The 25,631-nt window shown below is 39.1% G+C and overlaps 2 protein-coding genes across 13 annotated transcripts in view; one reads left to right on the forward strand and one right to left on the reverse strand.

Moving 5' to 3' along the window:
* GYG1 (glycogenin 1) overlaps nucleotides 1-13,328 on the forward strand; it is a 34,302-nt gene extending 20,974 nt beyond the window's left edge. Inside the window, 4 exon segments of the mRNA XM_082682143.1 lie at nucleotides 9,209-9,428; nucleotides 11,336-11,386; nucleotides 11,647-11,859; nucleotides 13,138-13,328. Coding sequence (XP_082538269.1) covers nucleotides 9,209-9,428; nucleotides 11,336-11,386; nucleotides 11,647-11,820 — 445 coding nt within the window. The 3' untranslated portion in view covers nucleotides 11,821-11,859; nucleotides 13,138-13,328.
* A 4,806-nt stretch (nucleotides 13,329-18,134) lies between these two features.
* The window catches only part of HLTF (helicase like transcription factor), a 54,587-nt gene continuing 47,090 nt past the window's right edge, over nucleotides 18,135-25,631 (reverse strand). For 4 of the 12 annotated variants that reach the window (XM_082749804.1, XM_082749809.1, XM_082749812.1 and 1 more), the window contains exons 24-26: nucleotides 22,839-22,919; nucleotides 20,127-20,298; nucleotides 18,135-19,294 (exon numbers count right to left, since the gene is read on the reverse strand). In XM_082749804.1, coding sequence (XP_082605930.1) covers nucleotides 20,146-20,298; nucleotides 22,839-22,919 — 234 coding nt within the window. In that variant the 3' untranslated portion in view covers nucleotides 18,135-19,294; nucleotides 20,127-20,145. Of the gene's footprint in view, nucleotides 20,299-22,838; nucleotides 22,920-25,631 lie in introns of all 12 variants that reach the window. The other 8 variants (XM_082749805.1, XM_082749813.1, XM_082749807.1 and 5 more) reach the window with 2 other exon arrangements.

Consider the following 25,631-nt stretch of genomic DNA (forward strand, 5'->3'; position numbering starts at 1 on the left):
TTTTTAAAAATCAGTCATTTAGCTCTATTTTAGTTTTCTACTCTGTCTACTGACTAAAACCTGTTTATGGCCTTTTGTGCCATTTAAATGGGCCCAAAGGAAAGAGAGTTCTCTGGTATTGCTTTAAGTTGCCAAATTAATTAACCCTATTGATTGACACCAGAGCTTATTTTGCCAAATAATTTCAAAATATTTTAACTTTATCTTTTTACTTGAGTTCAGATATGATCTTGAGTTCAGCCTTGTCCTGGTCTAGTCTCAGAAAGTGTGTCTAGAAACCTAAAAGATTTCTCTCCATTTGCTTACTGCTTTAAATTCTTCTGAGGATATTTGTATCCACTGTTCTTTTTCAGGAATGGGGCTTATTCACTAAGACCTCCTCAAACCTCTTTAAAATCAGTATTTTCTAAAAATGAAGTGAACATTTGGCATCCAGAATTCTGTGTTCATGTATTTGATTTGATTGATTTTTTTCCTTGACCCCTGAGATACCCTTAGGTCCAGCTCCCCACTGTAACTGTTGTCACTGAAGTCATAGTTTTCTGTTTTCCTTACTTTCACACTCTTAACATCTTCACTTAAAACACTGAAACCTCAGAGTTTGGATTTATCTTATTTCGTCAGCCGTCTGTTTGTCCACTCACCTGTTTGGTTGGATGGTTGGTGGGCCTGCGGCACGCAGGGGCTCACAGCTGAATGGGGGTGCTCTAGTTTAATCAGCCTATGACTTCCTACATGTGGAGAGTTGCCCGGATGTCACGTGGCATGGTCCGTCATGATTTGAGTGTGAGAGAAGAATCCAGCAGTGGTTGCCCAGCTGTCTTATTACTTCTTTGTGGGTGTCAGGAATCCCTGTTGGGCCCCAGGTCCCCCAGTGTCCAGCATGGCCATCTGGTGCTTCCAACCTCCTCTCTGCTTATCAGGTGATGTGTCCTCTCTTCTTACTGCTGCCTGTTCCACTCCCCTACTTCACTTTTATCACCAAGGGGAAAGCTTCCCCATCAGACCGAGCCCAGCCATTAGAGGCTGCCCTGACGGTGGGCCAAAAAGGCATGAGGAGTGGTATCTCTGGGCAGAGGTCCAAGTGAGAAGTGTCCTCAGGGGGAGATGGAGCTCATAGAAGGGGAGAGGCGGTGGATTGAGTAGAAGACCTACCATCTTCCAGATCTCAGACTGCTGGGCCACACACTCTCTTTCTTTGTCCCACAGATACGTTCTGTCTTCCTTACAAAGTTTTCTTCTTTTTTTTTTTTTTTCCCTAACTACTGCTTAGAAATCAGGAAATTTCACCTGAAACCTAGATTTTCAAATTCTTTTGAAAAAAGGTATTTGGAGAAAGATGTCCAGTGACTGTTAAACATGTTAAAGGTTTGGGGCCTTAAGTAGTTGGGAAGATGAGGCCAAGCAGGTGTGTGGGGACAGGGTTTGACCAGAGATGGATTGAATGTATCCAGTATGGGATGAATTACATTTGACGGGTGTGTGATGCATCCATGGGAAGATGGGGAGTAGGTGAGTAGATGCAGGAGTGGGAGTTGAGGAGAGAGGTCTAGGTGAGACAGACCTTTGGGACTGTCAGCATAGATGTGCTGTTTATAGCCATGAGACAGGCTGATGTCACCCAGAGAGTGACTGTGATAGAAGAGTCCTGAAGACTGAGCCCTAAAACAGGAAAGTGTGGAGGAGCAGGGCCCTGAGACCGAGAACAGTGAGGCAAGAGGAGGCCCAGGAAGGTGAGGTGCTGCACAAGCCAGCCAGAGAGAATGTGCCCGGCGGGAGGGAGGGACCCATCTGTATCAGACGATGTTGTTGAGAACTGGCTCTAACCTGGAATGTAGAGGTCACTGGGTGACCTTGACAAGAGCATGTCTGGTGGAGTGGTGGGAAAAAGCCTGATTGAAATGCATCCAAGAGAATGGAGAATTGGAGACAGTGAATGTAGAAAACTCTTCTGAAGCATTTTCTTTGAGAGGGAGCAGAAAAATGGGCTGGTGGCTAGATTGGGATATGGGATCCAGAGAGAGTAGCAGAAGTGGTTTTTTCGAAGGTGGGAGATGTAAGAGCATAGTGGTCTGTTGATGGGAATGGACAAGAAGAGTAAGAGAGGGCGCTTAACCATGCAGAAAGCTGAAGGGGGCCTTTTTGAAGTCTGGTCCTGGAGTAGCTGAAAGGACGTGTGTCCTGGAGCACAGGTGGAGAGGTTGGTGTCAGGTAAGAGCCAAGACAGCTTGGTCTTGTAACGTGAAGAAAGGCAGAGTATGTAGACACAGAAGAAGGCAGGTGGACATGTTTTTTGGTTGAGTGAATGGTTCAGCAAGCACCCAGCCGGAGGGATGGAGATTGACAGGGTGTCCCTAGGAAAGTCTCCATGGTGGCCTGGAGTCATGGGGTGTCCTTGGCCTACTGGGTGAGGACAGGCCACCCTGACAGGGGCAGTAGTCGACTAGGTCCTCGTCGAGGTGGTTAAAGTCCATGCCTGAATATTGTTGTTCTGATGTCCAGGGCATGAGTGGGAGGGTTATTTAGCTTGAACAGGGGAAAAGTCAGGGGGGATCTGTGATGGCCACAGTTCTTTGCTGCTAGGTGGCAGCTATCTTTTGGTGATGCGACATGTGCTCGCTTGTGCTCCGCGGTCCCGACGCTCAGCAGATCCACCACTCCTCTGCGCGGCCAGCCCACCCCTTTGGCCGCTGTGCTCATGACGCTTGGTGTAGACCATGAGTAGCTGGGTAAGAGGAGGAATTTGAGGGTGAGAGAGGAAGGGGGCTGACTGGCAGTAGGGAAGGGACTGTGCAGGAGAGTGAGGCTGAGGAGGTGGCGGAGGCGGCGCAGGAGTGAGCGGCCTGGTGCAGGGGAACATGCGTCATGGAGGTGGGTGGAGGCCGGCTGACCCCCACTGCTGCATTTCCCAGAGAAAGGTCTCACAAGCCATGCTGTGTTTCTTCTTCTTGGCTCCTCATTGAACATCCCAGATAAATTGCTCAGTGAGACGTAAAATGGCTCCCGTACGCACTGTCACGGGGTGGTTACGTTTCCATTCTGAATACTTCTGTAGTCTCAGCCACACGTTACCAGCTGCTGAACTAGTCATGAAAATTCTATCTGATCTTTTGGTAACACCAGGTCACAGGGATTATTTTAACGGCTAACATAAGCAGTATTATTGCTGGCTCAGGTTCAAACTATGTCTTGTGATCTGGACGTCTCTTTTGAGATTCTATCAAGTTAAAATTAGAACACTTATTTTAAGAGATGTATGCAAGCTGAGACAAATCCCCATTACTGGGTCAGAATGAATGGCTCTTAGTAATTTAGAGACAATTGTAATATGTACCCAGTGTTGTTTTGTTTTTGTTTTTGTTTTTTATTCCTGGCTGGTAATTTGGTGGATAAATCAGGCAGTGAGTCAGTGAATCTTCCCGTTACCCTTGCTCTGGGTCGAGGTCAGTTGAACTTTATCTTTTGACATCAGTATTTCCCCTTCTTATTTGTCAGCTATTTTGCCTTTAGCCAGGCAACATAGATTCTGAGTGGTACCTCTGTGTGGCCCATGGTGAAAGAGCCAAAACAAGAAAAATACCTTGAGTTTACTTTCTATAAGAAATATGCCCGAATTTGTATTTAGGCTAAAATATTCTTGTAAGCAAAAAAGTGATTTCCCTTTTTACTTAGGACCTGTTCTTCTATTTCATTTTGATACAGTTATTTTGGATTTTCAGGATTAAGAGATAAAAATAATTACATGAAATTTATATGTAGATTAATTGAAATTCTAGATACAAAAACAGTGAGACCTTTTGCTCATCTTTTTTGCAAACTGTTCTATTATGAAAGCTAATAGAGCAAGCCCTTCAGGCTACTTTGCTGTGTAAGTAAATACTGTTCTGTTTGCACAGTTAGAGCATAGTTATATAGTTTTACCCATATAACTCACACACCTTCACAGAAGGTGGCCAGTGTTAGGCCTGACAGCATCCCTTCTACCAAGCCAAGGGCAGCCCTAGGTGCTCTCCAGAACATGGCTGTGTATGACGACCTTATGTCTGTCTTCTCTTCGCTCCCACCTTCCTCTCAGAGCCCCATGTCTCCCACCTACCAGCTGCCTTCCTTTGCACCCTGCCCCACCCTCCCACCGTCAGTGGGCTTGTGGGCTGGCCAGAACGTTCCATGTTCAGTGACTCAGCCAGGCCTGTGCTTCCCGAAGAATCCTTGTTCTAACACTTGCTTTTCTCCTACCCCGACTCATTTCCTTAGGTCAGCTTGGTGTGTGGTAGTTAGGTTAAAGGAATACCTTGATCCCTTAAAAAAGTTCCCATCTTCACTGTACAGAAGTCGGGGGCTTGGACCCCCTACTTGGACCATGGCCTTGACCCCATGACCTCTGAAGCCTGCACGTGGCTTCTTTATGCCCCACCATCTTTCTTACTTCCTGTCTCCTGCAGCCCCGCATCTCTCCACTGTCTCCCTCCCGAATCCCCATGAGCACTTTCTAAAGTCAGTTCCTCAGTCCTCCCAGCCGCAGTGGAGACCTAGTCACATTGTGCATTTTATGATTTGTTTTGTTTTTGCCAAAACTTGGGTAGCTGTTGGGTGGTTATGTCACATCTCCACCATCCCACTCGCTCTCGTTCCTCCCCCATCTCACTGGCACCAAGGAATTCCCTGGCTTCGAGCACAAAGGGCCATTCCATGCACATTTAGGACCCCTTATGACCTCTGCGTCTACCTCAAACAGGCTTACTGAGGATTGTCTTCAAAGTAAGACTGCTCAGTCTAGGAAAGGACCCTCCAGTGGATACAGTTTTCTCGGTGGTAACAGTGGAATAGGTAAAGAAGGTAATCTTGAGGAGGAAGGATCCTTCTAGCCACAGAGGGTGTTGATGATTTAGATTAAAGAGATGCTCAGGGACCATGGCTTCATGAAGGTGGAGCCCAGGCCTGAGCCCCAAGTGAGGTGCAGGCTGTGGACTGTCCCCAGATGGGGTGTCTGTGGACATGGCAGGGGGAAGGCATTGAACCATATGGGGTGGTCGCTAATCCGAGGTTGCACAGGCCCCTGAGCCACCGTGGGGCACAGACGGACCCAGAGACAGAAGTGTCCCCTCCTGCCGTCAGCTGAGATGGGGGTTCTGTCTCACTGGGCGGTGTTTGCAGCTCTGCAGTGGGCCAGACCATCATGCCCTTCTTTGCATGAGCTCTAAAGGCCCAGTTCCAGGAGCGAGGTGCTGGAGAGGAGCTGGGTGGCCCTTACACCCGGTGTAGCACAGTCCACGTAGGGGTCAGCTACTGATCCTAAGCGCCACCATCCATTTCTCGTTCTCCCCACCTTTCCCTTACCTTAGTGCAAACTAAACCCTTGTGAGAACAGTCTGTCTTGGGCAGTGCCAGCTTGCCTGTTTTGTAGCTTTCTTTCCTATCGGTTACTTTCTTGCTCTGTCCTTGACTATATTTGGAGTATTTCCAGGGCTCATTAGACACATCCTTTCCACTCTTCAGATTGATCGTCTGTAAGCAGGGAATTAATCTCTCAAGTAACAGATGCACTCTCAGATGACGTCCTTCCAATTCTGGGAGTGTCTTTCACTGAGAGCCTAGCTGTGGCTAAGAACCTTGGCTCTGGAACCAGACTGCCTCTGTGGAAGCCCAGCCCTGTCACTCACCAGCCGTGTGATCTTAGACAAGTTATTGAACTATTTCATGCCTTGGTTTCCTCACATAGTTGTTTTGGAGATTAACTGGGATATAAAACATGCACTTGTCAGCCAGTGTCTCGTCCACATAAGTACTCAGTAGGTGTTAGCTCTTCTGTGACTCCTGTTGAAGCGTGTGCAAACTGTCGGGAAGCAGGTTAGTTCAAGAAATAGTGTTTATGTTCTGGCCACGTCTTATTTTAATTAGCATCGTTACTCTCCTATAATGACTGTAGGACATTCATTCATATGGCAAAATCATGGATTGAAACCTACCAGTCAGTTTTATTCTAGGAGGAGCAAACAAGTAGTCTTGCTCCAGGCAAAATGAGTGAGGAGGCAGGATGTCTGAGAAGGCGGAAGCGAGTGCTCTGTTCTGGTCTCAGGGGGGTTGGTATTGCAGACAAGGTAGGGCCTGCCAACCCCCAAAACACACGCAAGTGTCCGGTCTCTGGGATGGGTCCCCCCATCACCACTGGAGCGTTTGTTGAAGGCTGTTTGTTACCTTCAGCTGCTGTCTTTCCCAGGTCTTTGCTGGGCCCTGTTCCGCACAAAGCCTCTTCTGAAAATCCGCACCTGCACTCATGGCTTGGGGGTTCATTCCCGTAGCCCCTCGTGTCAGCATTGCTGGGTCGCCCTGCTTGTTACTCATTTGTGCTGTTGTTCCTTATTTTTATGTTAGATGACTCCTTTCCCTGTTTGGGTGAAAATCTTTTGGGGTCCTGCACTGACCATATGTAATAGTTGCTTATTTAATTAATAGCCCTGTGTGCACAAATTTTGAGCGTTACCCTTTAAGGATAAAACTGAGACTACTGTGTGTGTGTGTAAAATATGAAATGAAGAGTCAGCCTGGGAATTTCCAGTATCTACTTCATTTTCAGAAGAAAGGCACTGTGGTAGTGTCCATCAGTCTTGGGAGGAAATTTACAGGAGGCTCTATTTTTCTTGCATACTTTTGGAGAGTGGCAGAGTGGTAGGATTGGTAAGAGCGCAGGCTTGGGAGAAAGGCAGAACTGTACCAAATCCCTTTTCTGCCACCTAATGGCTGTACCCACCGAATAGCTATGGGGCTCTGGCTGACCCCCTGGCCTCTAGGAGCGTCTGTTAACACGTTTGTAAGATCTCCCTTTAGACTGTTAATTACCCACAGTCACGCCCTTAAAAAGGTTTGGGCCCAGGATGCCTGGGTGGCTCAGTCGGTTAAGTGCCTGCCTTTGGCTCAGGTCATGATCCCAGGACCCTAGGATGGAGTCCTGCATGGGCCTCTCTGCTACTCAGCAGGGATCCTGCTTCTGCTCCTGCTCCCCTGACTCATGCATGCTCTCACTCACTCATTGGCTCTGACAAATGAATAAAAAAAATCTTAAAAAAAAAAAATGGGGCCCTAAACATAGGAAACTCTCAGATAATGATAGCTATGTAATGGGTCTCTGGCATTTAAAAAAACAAAACAAAAAAACTTTAAAAGATCAGAAAGGCTACAGGAATAGTTTGCATTATTTCAGTCTGTACTTCATGCTCCACCACTTTGGTTGCCTGTAGGATAAATCCACTAACATCTGACATTCGAACCCAATGCCCAGGGATCCGTCCCATTTTTCCTTTTCCCTATCAGAGTTTCATCTTTGGCTCCTGTGGGAGTACCCTCGGTCTGACTCTCATATACTACCTGATACCTGCTCTTCCCCTACCTAGAACTCGTGGCACTCCAGCTCCTGTCTGTTGTACAAGCTTTAAGTCATTGCCCCACAGAACTGACCTTTCATGACCGCCCTGCCTTTGCATTCCCGGAGCATTCACTGTTCCCATATTTCTTTTGGAACTTGTTGTATTCACTTTTATTATGTGGCTTTATGTACATAAATTTCCTTCCCACTAGAATGGGACCACCCCTAACTCTTTTTAAGAAATTATGAAATATAGTATATAAACAAAAGGGTATATAAATTTTTTTTTGTTTTTTGTTTTTTTACTTAATCCAGGCTAAGAAATGGAACACAACCAGGGTGCCTTGCTGGCCCAGATGGTTAAAAATTTGCCTTCAGCTCAGATCCTGATCCTAGCATCCTGGGATCGAGCCTCACATGAGGCTGCTGGCTCCGCAGGGAGTCCGCTTCTCCTTCTCCCTCTGCTTCTCCCCCTGCTTGTCCCCTCTCTGTCTCTCTCTCTCTCCATATATATATCTGTCTCAAATAAAAAAACATTTAAAAAATTCTTCAAAAAAGAAAAAAATCAAACACAACTAGTACCTTAGAAGCTGCCTTGTCTATCCCTTCCCCATCACAGCTTCCCCTTTCCCACAGAGATGACCAACATCATGACACATCTATTGATTACAGTTCTCTTTTTTTTTTTTTTTTTTAAGATTTTATTTATTTGAGAGAGAGAGCATGAGCAGGGGGAGAAGCAGAGGGAAAGAGAGAGGGAGAAGCTGACCTTCCTCTGAGCAGGGTGCCTGATGGAGGGCTCAGTCCCAGGTCCTGGCATCATGACCTGAGCCGAAGGCAGATGCCCAATTCCACTGAACCACCCAGGCCCCCCCCCCAGTTTTCTTGTCTTTAAATAGTACTTTTTTTTTTGTCTTGCCCTGTATAAGTGGATTCATATATATGAATTTCTATTTGAATATTTAATAAATTCATCCATTTGCTATATAATGTGTGTAGCTCTAGTTGATTTTCACTGCTATATTGTATTCCCTGATCTGAATATACCAGAAGTTGTCCTTTAAGAATGACAAAATAGATAATCTTAAAATCTCAGTGACATTCAATAGTAAGTATGTCTTTCTTGCTGGTTTGTTGGTGGCAAGGCTGGTGCAGCTCTGATGATCTCAGCAGGCTTGGGAGCTGGGCCATAGGTTTGATTCACATCCACTCCATGGGTCTCATGCATTCTTCTGCTGACAGAGGTCCCTCAGAGAGAAGGCAGGTTTTTGTTTTGTTTTAGACACACTGTTGCTTTCTCTCCTCCATTTCACTGGCAAAGGCAGGTTCTGTGAACATGCCCAATTAATTATCAGGGTGGCAGGGAAGTGTACTCCCCCGTGGAGATTGGGAAAAGGGGTGAACACTTGCTGAACAAGCTTGAAGATCCGGTCACTCAGGTGGTTTATAGTTCTGTTTCAAACAGTGCTGCTGCTATGAACATTTCGGCTGTGTCTCTGGTTCCACATGGGAAAGACCTGTCGGGTCTGTTCGTAGGAGCTGAGCGTCTGGGTCAGAGGTGCGAGCGTTTCCAGTGTCACTAGGTTATACCAAATGGTTTTCCAGGTGGTTGTGCCTTTCCTACCACAGTGGATTGGTGTTTGGTTTGTTGCACTGACCCACTGCTACTTTTGGATTTTTGTATATATTTAACGTACAACTGAATAATTTCAAAAATAGGTCTAAAAATTTTTTCAGTAAGCTCAAGTTCTTTTCCAACCACTATTTCCAGTGGAAGGTGCATCGTTAAGGCTACAAAACAAAGTGCTCAGAATCCACTAATGGTTTCAACTTGTGCTCTCTTGGCAGATTTGGTGCAAATGCCAAAGTCGTTCATTTCCTGGGACGAATCAAACCATGGAATTATACTTACGATCCCAGCACAAAGAGTGTTAAAAGTGAGTCCCATGATCCAACCATGACTCATCCAGAGTTTCTCAACCTGTGGTGGGACATCTTCACCACCAGCGTTTTACCTCTGCTTCAACAATTTGGCCTTGTCAAAGACACCCACTCATACCTAAATGTGGTAGGTTCTGTTTTTTTCTTTCAGGCAATTTAATGCTGTAGTTTTTAAAACTTGGTATACTGATAGAGGTAGTGTTTAGTGGTACTTTAAATGGAAGTGGTATTTGTAGCAAAAGGAAATGTCCATCTTACAGGGAAGGAATACTGTCCCAAAGACTTTGTAGATTTTGTGGCAGATTTTATTAGATCTGAGTGCGTAAGAAAGGACTTTAGAGGTTTATATGTATGTATGTGTGTGCGAGAGTGTGTGTGTGTGTGTGTGTGTGTGTGTGTACACATATATATCTGTATCTAGGATGTACAGAATTCTTGGCCCATTATCCTAAGATTCTGAGATTATTCCTAAAGTATAAAGAATGTCTTATTTCAGATTTTAGAAACTACAAACATTTAAATAGACATATTGTTTATTTTTGCTATCTGCTTAGAAGAATGTATTTTCAGTGAACATTACAGTAACACATGAAAACAAACACTTGCAAAAACAAATACATTTATAGTGTTATTTTGGTTTGCCATCCTTCTGCTCTTAGGGTTACATAGAATCTTGAAAAAGAAGTCTCCTTATAAGAGGACGATGGCATTAACATTTTAACAGCAACTTGCTTAGCCTCTTCCAAGTTTAAATGTCTTCCTCTGAGGTTTGTTCTTTTGGAAGCATTGGAAGATGAGAAGTTACACTTCTCTGCTACATATTAAGATACAAAGAACAGAACTGAATGGATGAATTACAGTCGAGTCTAAGGTTGTAAGAGATCCTTTCTTCGCCATGGTAGAGATTTTAGCCATTTCACTTGGTAGCACTTGTACCAATATATAAAAAGGAGAAAGGGAAATGTACACTAAGATTCTTATTTTGCTTTACATGGACCATGAAATAATACTTTGTATAGTACTCAGAACATTGCCTGGCATAGTAAGTGTGTAAGGAATGCTAGCTATTACTATGTAACCCTTAGGACTACTGTCAAGTAGGTGATACTGTTATTATGTCCTTTTGTATATTAAAATTAAGTGAGGCTTAAAGAAGTAACTTCTCTTAGTGATAAAACATATTCATCAAAAGCAGAACTGGGACGCAAATCTAGGTCTGCAAGACTCTTACCTTCCAAACAATATTATGAAACAAGAACTTTGGAAGAGCCTCCCAATATCATTGCTGTTCAAGTGGAAGCAAAGGCAGGGCTAATAGAGGGTTAGGACTTATGTTGATTGAGCTGTGAAACCTCCCCATGGAATCTGCCCAAGTATCTTGGAGTTTCAACATATTTAAACATGTTTATATATATATATACACTGACCTATATATAGCAACAAAAACCAATAATCAAAAATTTTGTTCTCCCATTTTCTCTGTTAAAAGCAATACCTGTATGCATTCATTCGCCTTCCTTTTTCTCTATTTCTAGTACCTCCTCACCTCAGAGTTTTTTGAAGGATAGCTTTGATATTCTTCTACAGTCAATTGAAGTTAATTGCCTTTCTATAAGTAATGAGATTCTGATTGAATGTAGAGTAGGTTTGCTCCATTTCCTGCACATTTCACTTGTTCCTTCCACAACCCAAGGACTGAGAATTATGAACTAAGGGAAGGGGATGGGAATTTAAACAGCTATTCAAGACTAAGCCAATCAACACGAGCTACGAGAGTAAATGCTACTTGATAACAAGCTTGAACAGGCAGAGAAGTTTGGTGCATAGTCTCAAACCATTTAGCTCCCACTTTTATAACATGACAACTTGTGTATGTGGTGTGGCTCTCTGGTTAGATGCTTTCTGAAGGTTAGCCTCTGAGGTATCATTTTGTTTAAGTTCTCAACCTTTCAGAGCCCACACAGATCGAGAATTGATCGTGAGACTGTGTTCCCTTGTCTGTCCATCTTACACTTTCTAATGAACTGTTTGCAGCTTTCAGACTTGGTCTATACACTGGCTTTCTCTTGTGGCTTCTGTAGAAAGGTATGCAGAACTTAAACATTGACCCTAATTTACTTTGTTCTCCCAATGTTTTCACTGAGTCAAGAAGTCTTCATTTCGTTAGGAATAAATCATGACCCTTGTATTTTTGTGTCTTTTGTTCGTTTCGTGTAATACTTTTCAGTTTTTGCTACTTTGCATGATAATTCATCCTGGCTTTTCTCACCTTCAACTTCTTGCGTTCTTTAAAACAGTCTGATTTGCAGCTCTCAAGGAGTCTGTGATTATGCTCTCCTTTTTAGGAAGGTGTCTCAGGAGCCGTATCACATCTGTCCCTTGGGGAGATCCCGGCTGCAGCCCAGCCTTTTGTGTCCTCAGAAGAACGGAAGGAGCGGTGGGAGCAGGGCCAGGCTGATTACATGGGAGCAGATTCCTTTGACAACATCAAGAGGAAACTGGACACTTACCTCCAGTAGAAACACTGCCTTTTTCCCATGGACACATCCACTTCACAGGCACTTGTTTCTGATATTTAATATCTCGAGCTGGGTTAGGAAAGGTCTGTTACAGTTGCTAGAAGCTTTGCTAGAATTCATCAGATAAGGGGATTTTGCAAGACAACAGGTGAGAACTGGGCAAAAGTTGTGAAGTAGCAGTTCTGTTTATGTGGACAGCGTTCTGCTTGTTAACCCTAGGCTTATTCATTACTCAGCTCTTGTCGGAAATTCTTAATTTTGTTGACGGCCAGCATACGTGGTAAGGGAGAGTCATGCTAATTAAAATGGCTGTTATCGACTCTAAAAATGTGCCAATATGGCTCTAGATCAGTCTCTCTTCAGATGGGACAGGGTATCTCTCTCTCGCTTGCACTTTCATTAGACCTGCATTTTATTTAGAGTGGCCCAGAGACTGCCAGAGTGATTGTGATTCTGCTTTCAGGTGAAGATATCCTGTAACATTGCTGAGTGATTCATAAACCTATTGGCAAGCGGCGTTAACCCATTTTATTTCCTAACTGTAGTGTCTGAAATTGTTCACCAGTTTTCTGTGTACAGTAAGGCAGCATGCTAAAATGCTTTTTTCAGTTCTGTGTATCTGTAAAGAGCAGTGTGTTCTCTGATGGTTACCTGCGGTGGCACCTTGTATGAAAATAAAGGCTTTTTGCCATATTTTGTTTGTCTAATTAAGGGATTCCCACTCCCCTTGGGGAAAAAAATGTATTAGGTAGTTTTTCATAATCTGTAGAATTTGTCAATGTTTTAAAAAACCAGCATAAAACTTGACACTTGGAATTGGTTTCTAGATATCTAGAAATAGTTCAGTCTAGTGTGCTCCAGTGATGGTGATTTATCTGTTCTGTCACTCACACTGTCTCTCCATATCAAGTGATGTTCAGATTTTAGAAAATACTACAATGCTAAAATCATCACAGGTTCATTGTCAATCTCTGGACATACTTGATCATCTTTCCAGACTTCTAGAATCAGTACTGGAACCAGTGACTTCTAGTGTTTCTATCCATGAATTAAAATGATACACGTGTAAAGGATATTTATTAAATGTATAGAGGATTCTAGGTTGCAAGGATGGCAAGCCAGGGAAGGGCAGGATCCAAAATGACCTTTTAAAAGTGATGTGAGTAATTACTCTATTGGAGGAAAACCAACCAACCAACCAGCCAGCCAACCAGGAGAGAAGACCAGGACCAGAAACTCGAGAGGTTTAATTGGGCAGAAGCTGCAGTGGCTTTTGTGACCTAACTAACCTGCAAGGTCACCCTTTTATTTCCACAGCATCCTACTGGTTACACGAGTCAGCCCTATTCAATTTGGGTGCAAATGAATACACAGGGATACAGAATCCTGGAGGCAAGAATGATTAAGGGCTACCTTGGAGGCAGACTACAGAAGAGCTCAAGAAGTACCTGAGGATTTACCTAAAATTGTAAAATATCAAATAAATGATTTCTGAGGATAAACTACGATTGGGTGCCTCTTCTCAAATTATTCCTAAATCCAAGGATCTCCATGTTGGGGGCATTTATCAGGATGTAACCCCATCATAAGTCGAGAGATGGGTATATAAAATAGGAAACTGGTTTCCTGGTATCCTCCAAAGGTAACCAAAGTGATTTTGGGGAGATTGTGTTCTTAGCATCATTATGAATTACTGAATTTTGATGTAGTTGGTGACTGTTCGTTGCAGTTATTCTTAAAGATGATCTAATTGTTCTACCTTTATGATTTACATTTTAAGAACACTGCTTTTGCAGCTGGTGGAAAATAGTTTGAATTGAGGACAAGAAGAGTTGATGGGAAGGACAGTTAGTTTACACTCAGGGTCCCCGACAGAGACTGTGGTAATCTAGCATACCTTTCACCAGGATGAAGGCAGTGAAGTTGCTGATGGATTGGAAGTGAAGAGTGAGGAAAAGGAGTAACTGAAGATGAGGGGCTTGAGCAACTGTGTGAGTCTCCAGCCTCGCTGCTCCCTAAAGCATTGGAGACTTAACTGTAAGTAGTTTTTTATGCCTCATCACTTAAAAATTGATTCAGTAGGTCTCGGTTGAGGCCAGTTACTCGGCGCATTGTCTCTGCTCCAAGTAACTGCCAGGCAATCCAAAGACTCCAACCCAAATAACATTTGAAAACCACCTGATACATTAAAGTGGTATTTATACTAACTACAACGGGGAATGAGGTTTTTAGCAGAAGATGCATGAAGAGGTCAGGAGGCTCAACTTCTAATAATGAAAGTGAAGCCTTTCCAAAAGATAATCTCAGTTCTTTGAGGGATATAGAAAACATTACCATAAATAACATGTGTAAATATATTTGTATAGTATTTATCTTTTTAATGTCACTGAGACTTGGAGCATTAAGCTGAAGTCAGATTTGGCATGTCCTTAAAATGGTCTGTTATGGTTTACTTTTTTCTTTGCTTATTATTACAAACACACAAATGGATTACAGTCTTTTTATACTTGGGTTATTTGATTAACTTATTTCTCTGGTTTTCAGATGCTGAAATTCAGTCTCCTTTAAATAATATGTAAGAAAGCAAAAGAGGAAAGTTTACTGGGCATTTCCATCTCAATTCTGTCAATCCTATGATGTATATATGGTATACACATTATCGCAGATAAGCAGAGAATAAGGTAAATAATCTGTAGATTTTGATTCAAATTATTATACTCCAAACCCCAAAGCTATGTTCTGCATTTAAAAAAAAAGTATTGTCAAAAAAAAAAAAAAAGTATTGTCACATAGTGAGATCAGAGAAACCTCTCTATGTAATGAGAATTACAAATGCCAGAAATCTGGGGAGTAATACAGTGCGTAATAGAAGACAAGTTTTCATTTCGCTATGAAGATAAGGACCGGGGTTTGAAAGAGGAGTTGGGAAATACCGTTTACAAAGGCTTTCATTAAATAGATTGCCTAAAATTATAATATAAAAATAAATTGATAAAACTCCAGGGTAGAATTTGTTGTGAGATTTGGCTGGGACTTTGATTCAGCTTCTCTACACAAGAAGCCTCTGTTACCCTGTTTTCAGAGGTTTTATTGGCCTAGAAGAGGCACAAATTCTATTACAGGACTATGCTGTGATATTGTGATGTATTCAAGGTCAACATACACCTGTATGGGCAAAGGCTCTCCTTTTCCACTGGGTCAAGTACAGTTGGCCTTGAACAACATAAGTTGAACTGTGAGGGTATACTTAACACATGAATTTTTTTAATACAGTATTGTATTTGATTTTAATAATTTTTCCAGCTTCATTATAAAAATACAGTACACAAGACCTGTATCTATGTACATGTTGAGTGTTATCAGTAAGGCTTCTGGTTAGTAGTAGGCTAAATTTTGGGGGAGTCAGAAGTTTTATGTGGATTTTCAATACAAACCAAAAGCACAGAGGGGGTCAGCTCGCCTAACCCTCATGTTGTTCAAGAGTCAACTATATAGGGATTTACCAAAGGCTGCTATTTTAGGTGATCAAACAGTTTTTTGGCTCCTGGGTCCCTGGTTGAGATTAACAGAAATCTTTTCAGACAACTCTACTGCCATGCAGTATGAAATCTGAATAATTAAGTGTATTTTGGAACTCTGTCTGTATCACAAGATTCAAAGCCTTTTTTTTTTTTTTTTTACAATTGAGAAAAGGTTATCCAAAGCATCAGATTTGGTATGTGTGGGGGAATCAAACATATCACTTGGTGTTTTTTGTCTTAATACTTTCTGTCCCCCCTCCCCCCTTTTTTACATTGTATAAGCAATAAAAGCTCTAAAGTGAAAAAGCTTACATAATTTAAGTAAATACTTTTTGAAGGTTATTAATGTTTTGATTCCAAAAGGGTGATAGATATTCCATAGAAAATAGCATATAATGTGCATAAAAGTATCCAGTTAAGAGGCTGAGAAGTCACTGAACTAGGCTAACAGATTTCTTCCCTTGATCTTTTAAAGGATATGCCTTAATTAAGGTGAAGTACTAACTTTTCCAACTACAGGGAGCCTAAAATACCAAGAGTCACCTAGTAAGATGTATAAAATGGCAACAATAACTCAGATTATAAGAATATTTGTAGAGGATCAATATATCATTTCTTTTTAATCTTCTTGTGAACAGTGGTGGATAGAATAGCCTTTCACTGTAAGACCGATTTGCCCACACAAAGGTCAGATCCATGCCTTTGGGGATTAACTCCATGCTTAATCAATGTCTGTAATTCATGCCTAATGTGAATGTTTATCTTAAATCTCCTTACTTAAACCTGCAAGAAGCCTATTAGGTCTCCTTCACTGGAACCTTTCTCATGAAATAGTTAATTTACCTTTTCTTTACCAACATTGATACCAGGGCAAGTTTTCTTTAAAAACCTACGGGGGGCGGGGGGCACGTAGGTTGCTCATTGGGCTAAAGCCTCTGCTCTCGGCTCAAGTCATGATCCCAGGGTCCTGGGATTGAGCCCCGCATCTGGCTCTCTGCTCAGCAGGGGCTTGTTTCTCTTCCTCTCTCTCTGCCTGCCTCTCTGCCTAGTTGTGATCTGTCAAATAAATAAATAAAATCTTAAAAAACAACAACAACAACAAAAAAAACCCCAAAACCTACAGTGGGGGTGCCTGGGTGGCTCAGTGGATTGAGACCTGTCTTTAGCTCAGGTCATGATCTCAGGGTCCTGGGATAGAGCCCCAAGTCAGGCTCTCTGCTCGGCGGGGAACCTGCTTCCCACCCCACCTCTGCCTGCCTCTCTACTTGTGATATCTCTGTCAAATAAATTAAAAAATCCTTAAAAAATTTTTTTAAAAAGCCTACAATGTACTAGTAGGAGAATAGCCCTTTCCTCCCCTAACAAAAAAGTAAGTTAAGCATTCAGGAAGCTGTATCCTGGTTAATTTTATCTGCTTTCATTTTTAATTAACTAGAATGCTGAAAACACCACAAACTTACTGAAAATCTTCCTGAAAGTATTCATATCTCTTCTTTAGTAAGTACAGCACATACTTAAGAGTATATACTCTTTGAGGACTCTTACTATCCCTTCTGATCACACCAAATATCCTCTTGTAATAGTCTAGACCATTTCATGTGAACACATGTCCTACAATTTTTGTTCACCAATCTAAAAAAATCATTTTGACATTTGATAGCCTTCTAAATGAAGTCCTGTAGCCTTAGTTATTATAAAGTTTTCGGACACTTGGCTGAGGTTAATGGAGTGGCCTGTGCCATATACGTTAAATTACAAGCATTATTAAAATTGTGTTCTTTTCCTATAGAAAACAATTTCCATAAAAAGTAGAAATGGATTTAAATTTGTCAGAAAACTCTTGACCAGGAAGCCTGAATAGGGGATTGGAAAAAGATTTAAACATCCTACATTTTAATCAAAAATCCTGATAGTAAATCATTTGCCCTTTCAAATGAAGTAAATTATTGTGGGTTCATATAGAAGACTATTGTCTCTTATTACATACTAGAAATATGAATATATTAACAGGGAAAGAAGACATCTGCTTACAAGTTTTCTAATCAACAGTTTTCCCTTTGAAGTAGGTAGTACTGCAGGGAAGCATCCCAGTCATTATTCACAGTGACCAGTTTCTGGCTCTTCTTATTCACAAGTACTACACAAATGAGGTAGCAAATTCCAGAATGTAGAACCTGGTTACTACATACTTCCTAATGAGGGAAAATTGTATTATAACTTTTGCAAGTATTTTATAGCTAATACAGCTAAAAACTTAAGGTTAAACAACGGAGTTATTATTAAGCCAAAGCTGATACTTGTCCCCGTGTGTCTAATGAATCTTCCAAATTCTAATGAATAGAATTTTGGCAAGTACTATAAAGAAAAAAAACACCAATGCCTTGGATTTCCCCCAACAGAAAACACACACTGCTGTGAAGATGATAATTACATTGGTACTCACTAGTAATAAATTTTCCTGATTTACTCCTTCAATCCTAGATTAGAGCAAAATCTACAATACAGAGTGCTATCTATTAATACCACTACATAGAAGTATTCTTTTTTCCTGGTATATGAGGAAAATAACTGGAACCAATGTTTTAGAAGATCAAGGCACTTCAAAATATACACACTCTGTTTTCTAAGCAAATTCAAATTGAGCAAAATAAAGGGCTAAGAATAAACTTGTTACAGTACTTTTTAGGTACTGTCAGTAAAAAACAATTGTGTAAAGTTGGTATCTTCACAGAAGTATGAGATTTATAAAAATTTTCTTCAAGGAAAAAGGCACAAAAATTATGGCATAGAAGCTGATTTTTAAAACTTTATTGATTTTAAAACAAAATCCAGTTTGAACCACAAGTGGGAATACAATATCTTCAAGATAACTTCTAAAACTATTACTCTACATAATGATGAAACAGAATTAACAGTAGAGCAGAATACGAACTTTTCATTTTAGTGGTTTATATATATTCTTAGGATGAATTTTAACACCATTTAAGAGGACTGTACAAAAACAGGTATTTTTTTAAATGACTTGCCAAATTTATCATTATGAATGCTTAAAAATGCAAGTCTGTAAATGGGTAAAGAAGCAAGCAAACTTACAGTGAGTTTGCAAGGCTTTGCTTTTGTAAGCAAGAGAAGTGTGTATATTTTTGCTGAAAATTCTTTTTGTACTTAATCTCATGGGAGTATTGGTATATAGAAATCCACATACTGTATTTCATGAGATTTTCATCAACCTGATTTTTTTGTGTGTGAAATGCTAGTTCTACAAGGTAAAGAAATACCCTATTGCTTCTAATGCTAATGGACCAACCCCAATTTCTGTTCCACTCTTACCCATACAGAAAGGTCTATTGATCTTTTAACCAGCCCTCTGCCTTACCTGCTACCAAAGAGAAAAAGGGTTGGAAAGATTCTTGCTGTCTAATCCACTGTTCCCTTGGGAGCACAAGACCAAGCACAGGGAGGGGAGAATTTAGCTGTTAACAGATTTAGCACGTATCTAGATGTATGCTCTAGAACACAACACTGCCTCCAAGCTCACCTTTAAGTCCTTTCTTAACACTATAAGTAAAATGAAAAGTGTTCTTAAGTCTCCATGGTCAAACAGGAAGCTTCTCCTGTACAGTAATCTTTCTTTGGATTAAAAAGTTCCCCTTAAGGAAAAACATCACTAACGTGATTGCCAATGTAGAGCTTGTTTAAATGTGACTCAAAGGGTCATCTAGAATGCCATAACAACTACTGTGTCTGATTATTAACAAGAAAAAGAGGACTAATTTTATAGATAAATGTAGGGTGAAATTACTGAAGTTCCAAAATCAATGTCTGATTCTAAACACCGTAACAAAGAAATTTTTCCATTCAGGATTAAGATGTCTTTAAGAGTTGAAACGATTTTGGAGGTCATCCAGCCCAACTTCCATCCAGATATCACGCCTCTCACATATAGTAGTCTTCTGAATTATAAAAATTTATAAAGTTATTTTTTTAAAAAAAGCTACATAAATAAAAATTATTTCTATATATAGAAATATCTATTCAGCACTTCCATAATTTAAATATTCAAATTAAACTGGGTAGAATTGGTTCCTTCTCACCCCTACAGACTGTATTTACACACTAACACATTGAATTACATTTAAACAATAATAGTACTACTTCACTAAAAATGGAGAAAAATAGTATTCTAACACAGTCCCTAATATTTTCATAAACATAAAAACTGCAAATTACATATGTGAATTAGATCTCAAACTGTTAAAAAAAAATATATAAGTTGCTAACCTGGACTTCAGTCTCATTTAAGGTTTGATTCTGGAATGCAAATATGGTTTTTTAAAGTAATAAAATCTCTTGTATATAGTCTACGTATTAACCATTTACAAGGACTGTAAATCCATCACATCACAAATGGAAGGCTCTAGTGATTAATCAGATGTGTCCAACACAGAAAATAACTCTTTATTTGGTCAAAATTATAAAAGGTTTGACCTTATTTGAAATATGAAAAAGCTGAGTACTTGAAAGATATGAAAATACTCAGCAAAGACACTATGAAAAGCTGAATAACAAAGTAACTTTCTCAAAAAATTATTTTAGGCCACAGTATATAACAGAACTTATTGCTATTTGAAATATTAAAAATAGGTTCATATATAGAGGAGATTATCAGTAATACTTTACTAATATAAAATAATACACTTCTTTTAGAAGACATACTCTAGATCTCATTTCTAAAACACTATTTTCTCATTTCCAAAATTTCAGTATATATCTAATCAAACTGACCTTACCAAAATCCCACAAATTATAAATCAATTAAAGTTCTGATTTCATTAATTTTAGCTTGTTTCATTTCATTAGCATTTGTTTTCTTAGTTCCAAAGGCTCCCGCAGCAAGTTCTCTCTTTGTGTTTTGTATTTTCAGCATATTTTCTTCAACAGAATCCTTCACAATGAACTTAAAAAAAAAAAAACAAAAAACTTTTTAGGTCACAGTATTTAAAATCTTCAATACGAAAAAACGAAAACTTAAGACAGGTTGAAATGTTAGTCCACTATAAAAACTTGCTTTCTTACAGTATATTACATAGATTAACCAATTTTGAAAGCTATTAATCTTTATAATATACATAATCTAATATCTAATAATTTTTTCTCAATATGCAGTAAGCATATTTAGAATACAGTAGAATAACCAGAGCTGAGCACTGCTTTCCCTCATCACTCATATGGTTTTCTTATATAAAGAATATGGCTGTAAGGCCTTAAGTTACATCTTAAGAACAGCACCAAACCAGCAAACTTTATAGGCAACTCTGTAACTGGAATACTTGCAAGATAAATTTAGCATTATATTTAAATAGCCAAATGAGATTCTCCCAGAAATGCAAGAATGTGCCTTTATCTGGTTTAATTTAAAACATGGAGTAAAGAAAAACAGACATCTTCTCAACTGATGCTTAAGAAGCATTTCTGATAAAAACCTTGATTAAAAAACCTTGATTAAAAAAGATCTTCATTAACCTATAAATCAATGTCCCTTAATCTTAAGTGTATCCACTGGAAACTTACCAAGAACAATGGAGTCACAATGTAAAACAATAAAAGGAACAGTTCAAGAATTACTACTATGACTACTATTAGTCAACACTGCATAGAGGTCTAGTTACTGTAATAACAATACATTACTGAAATACATAAAAGACCAAAAAAAAAAAAAAAAAAAATGAAGACTAAATTCTTGTATGGGAACACTCCTTACTCATAAGGAGTGTTTATATATATTTATAAAAATCATTCTCGGGGCGCCTGGGTGGCTCAGTGGGTTAAGCCGCTGCCTTCGGCTCAGGTCATGATCTCAGGGTCCTGGGATCGAGTCCCACATCGGGCTCTCTGCTCGGCAGGGAGCCTGCTTCCTTCCCTTCCTCTCTCTCTGCCTGCCTCTCTGCCTACTTGTGATCTCTCGCTGTCAAATAAATAAATAAAATCTTAAAAAAAAAAATCATTCTCAAATTAATCATAACTTCAATAAATCCAAAATAAGATTTCTTAAATGAGATCTGGTAACCTAAATCCAAAGCTCAATTTAAGAGTAAGTAATTGTATTAACAAATTTCCAAAAAGAAGGGTAATGAGAGCGTACTGCTCTGCTAGATACAAAAGCATACTTTAGAAAACCATAGTAAATTTAATAGTAATGTCCCAGGAATAGGAAAAGAAATCAAAGAAATAGAAACACAAAGTCTGGAAAGAGATTCACATTAATATATACAAAGTGACATTTCAAATAAGTAGAAAAAAAAGATATACTTAAAATTTTTGAAGCTTTTTCATGAAAAAACACATCCAGTTCAAAGAGTTTGAAATAAACCATTTCTAATGTAACAAAATTTAAAATCAGTGTATAAAGGAGTCTTTTACATTATAAAACTATATTTGTACTTTATGAAAACTGGGCAAAAAAACAATTTACTGAAAAAAATATTAACTGACAATAGATTAGTGAAAAATAAATATGCTCAAGGTCTTAGATGTACAGAAATTAAAGGAGCACTTTTCTGACTATTACATAAGCAAAAATTTACATCATTCTCATACATCTTTAAGTCTGTTTAGAAAGCAAAGTTTAAAGAATCCTAAATCCAGAATTTAGTTTTCTTTTTTTTTTAAAAGATTTGAGAGAAAGCCCAAAAGGGGGAAGGGGCAGTTGGGCAGAGGGAGAAGTGGACTCCCCACTGAGCAAGAGACCCAACACACGGCTGGATTCCAGGACCCTGAGATCATGAGCTGAGCCAAAGGCAGCCGTTTAACTGATTGAGCTACCCAGGTACCTCCAGAATTCTAGTTTTCTTAATCCTGAAGAAGTACTTGCATATAATATAATTCTCATTATGGAACTGTTTTTATTAGCAAAATATTAGACTGGCTAAATTATGATATATCTATATATGATATTAAAAAGAATGGGTTTGTAGAATCATTAAATTCACAAAGTATAAGGGTGGTTGCTGAGGGCTGTTTCAAATTGAGATGAAAAAGTTCTAGGAACAGATGATGTTGAAAAATTACACAACGGTGTGAAAGTATGTAATGCCTCTTAAGTGTACACTTTGGATAAAATGGTAAATATTCTGTATGTTTTACTATGTTTATATGTACTTTTATGGTAGTGTACTTACATGGGTGGTTCCCAATATAGACTGTTAAAGGAGCAAAGTATGCTGCAGAATAATAAAGGGCGATCTTACTTACCTTAAGAGATATTTTTAAAGGAGAGACATATACACAAATGAATCTATGTAAACACTGAGATGGAGACTTTGAATAACATGTAAAATTACTGATAGTAGTTTCCCCTAGAGGAGATTAAAGCTGACCTTCATACTTTGTTCTGCCTAATTCTACTGCAGTCTTTCATAATAATATATTCATGCATTATTTGTATAATCTTAAAAACCTCATCAACCTAATTTTAAAACAGATGGCTTAAAAACTCACTTTTGTGATGATAACTTCTTGCTTCTGTCCAAGTCTATGGCATCTGTCAAAGCACTGATCTTCAGCAGCTGGATTCCAGGCCTAACAAGAATAGGATTGCTTTATTACCACCCTGATCTGTGAGTGTTCTGCCCAATTCCTTTCATTTCAGTATTACTCATTCACCTTTTACTGACTCAAGATTTTTCTGACGGAATTCAGAAACTGACCTAAATGCTCTGGGGGGAAAAAATATACCCCACCCCCAACTATGACAGGCAGGTATTCCTCATTTCACTGCACTGCTTCTAGTATCTAATACAGTGCCTGATACGTAGAAAGCAATCACCCAATACACAGCAATCACCCAATGCTTAAGTAATCAAATAGTACCTTTTCCACTTTAAAATTGATCTATGTCTGTTTAACAAAGAAAAAAAAAAGTTACAATCCTTAAATGACTTAATTTATGTCAGAAAAGATGTAATTTATTCCATTTATGAAAAAGTGTTCTCCCCTTTTGCTGATCTTTTTATTCTTTTTCTTTCACTTTCTTCCATTTGTTAAATAAAAGCACAAAAAAAGCTTTCAGGAGTAATCAAAAGTATTAAAAATTAAAGGCTTTGTTGATGTAATTTTCTGTATCTATATTTGAATCTGACTTTAAAATTGAACTAAAATAACATTAACTCATTAAATACAAGTATTATCATGGGGACTGTCTTAAAGTGAAGAATGAAACAAGCAAAGAAAAAAGCAAAACGATACAGAGTTCTTCTGTCTAGAAAGACAGGAGTCAAGTGGTTTGGAAATAACTATAATGAACTACACCAAGGTTAGCGATCATTAAAATTTTAAACTATGGGATGATTCTTAAAGGATGTTTAAGACAAAGAAAACTTTATACAGCAAAATACCACCTGAAAATGTAACAAAATCGCAAATGCCTATGTTGATGACAAGTTTATAGTGTGATTCATACTTAGGCTGTTATTTTCTTCTGTTTAAAGTTCCACTGATAGATACCTGGGTGGCTCAGTTGGCTAGGCATCTGTTGATTTTGACTTGGGTCATATACTGGGGGTCGTGAGACTGGGCCCCACATCTGGCTCTGTGCTGAGTGTAGAGTCTCCCTCCCATCCCTAGCTCTTAAAAAATAAAGTTCCCATGAGCTCTAGAGAAAAGGAGATTTTACTATTATTGTAATTTAAGTATTGAGTGATTTTTCATATTTCACAGTCAGATTTTAAGAATATACTTAGCTTACGATTTTCTAAAAGTATCATATTTTATGTATATTCTGTATTTCATGATTTAATACATATTGAAATTGTTATTACCAAGAAGAGCCCAGGTACACGTTCCTTTCTGTTGTCTTCTATTTTATCAAGGAACGTTCTAGTGAGCGGCAATATATATCTAGTATGACTACCAAGAGTCAAAATTTTTTTTTAAGTAGGCTCATGCCCAGCATGGACCCCAATACAGGGCTTGAACTCAAAACCCTGAGATCAAGAGTAAAATGCTTAGCCAACTGAGCTACCTAGGTACCCCTACCAGGGATCAAATTTATCTCATGATAATATAAAACTGATAGCTTCCATTTTCAGCAGTACTGATGAAGGAAGGTAATTAACTTTATCAAAAGACCAAAACTAAATATTTAAAATACATCTTAACTCTAATGCAACATCCCATGAAAAGGTAAAATATTTTCATGAATAAAGTTTTTTTGATTTAATCTTATTTTCCTGGGATCTGGCTTTCATTTTAAAGGTAGAAACATTTGAAGTGTTCAATGAAAATTTACTATGAAATGCTAAAACATTCTAGCAGTTTTTTTAAACTACTAAAGAGTACAGTCTGTGATTGGCTTTATAATACTATATTTGGTATTGACAACCTTTTCTGTATCAGATACTAAGATTATAACAAAAGAAGTAATTTGGGAATTTGTCCAAAAATCATATAAGATTATCATCAGGTTAGTTAATATAACTTAATATGTAATTATAATGACTTTTTTTTTAATAATAACCATAAAATATTAAAACTCTAGCAAAGATTTAAAACTTCATCCACAGAACTAAGGCAAGAAAATACAATAGATCACTGCCATCCATAACATCAGTATGAAATCTGTGAATGTTAAAATGTGGTTCTGTTCAGTATTTCAGTTGGGGAGGTTACCCCCAGCTGAGCAAAAAGGCCTTGGTAATGGGTGCATGCATGAACTAGCTAGCCTAATCAGAATAATTTGTATCTCAGTGAACTATGTTAACGAAATTTTCTGAATTTCAGGTAACAAGCTAAAACTACAAATCTTAAATCTGTGAATCACAGAAATAGCAAATAGGGTTGCCTCTGGCCCTGACACAGTAACCCAGTGCGAATTAGAAACTGAATTGAATTACTCCAGAGTGCCTACAGCACTATGTGCTGTTAGAAGAAGGTGCTGCTCTATATATGCTTTTCTTAGGTCAGTTCGGTGAATAAAGTTCAGAATGAATTTTAGCTCCCACTAAATAGATCTGTATTGTACAACTACAAGTGATCTGTATTAGATGCTAAAATTTATCCAAAATGTTCATTAATGGCTTTAGTTTCTAAAACTGTGATGCTGGACCAACTCCACCTGAATCACCTATGATCTTTATAAAAATGCAGCTTCCTGGGTCTCATGCAAGAACTCCTTAATCTCTGAGCACAGAGGTGAGAAATTGTATTTTACCTAATTTTTTGCACATTAAAACAGACCATTAAAATCACGACAGTAACTACGTCTACCTTGTTTATAGCCAGATTCCTGGTGCC

Source organism: Mustela nivalis (genome assembly GCF_964662115.1).
Source record: "Mustela nivalis genome assembly, chromosome: 1".
Classification (NCBI taxonomy): Eukaryota; Metazoa; Chordata; class Mammalia; order Carnivora; family Mustelidae; genus Mustela; species Mustela nivalis.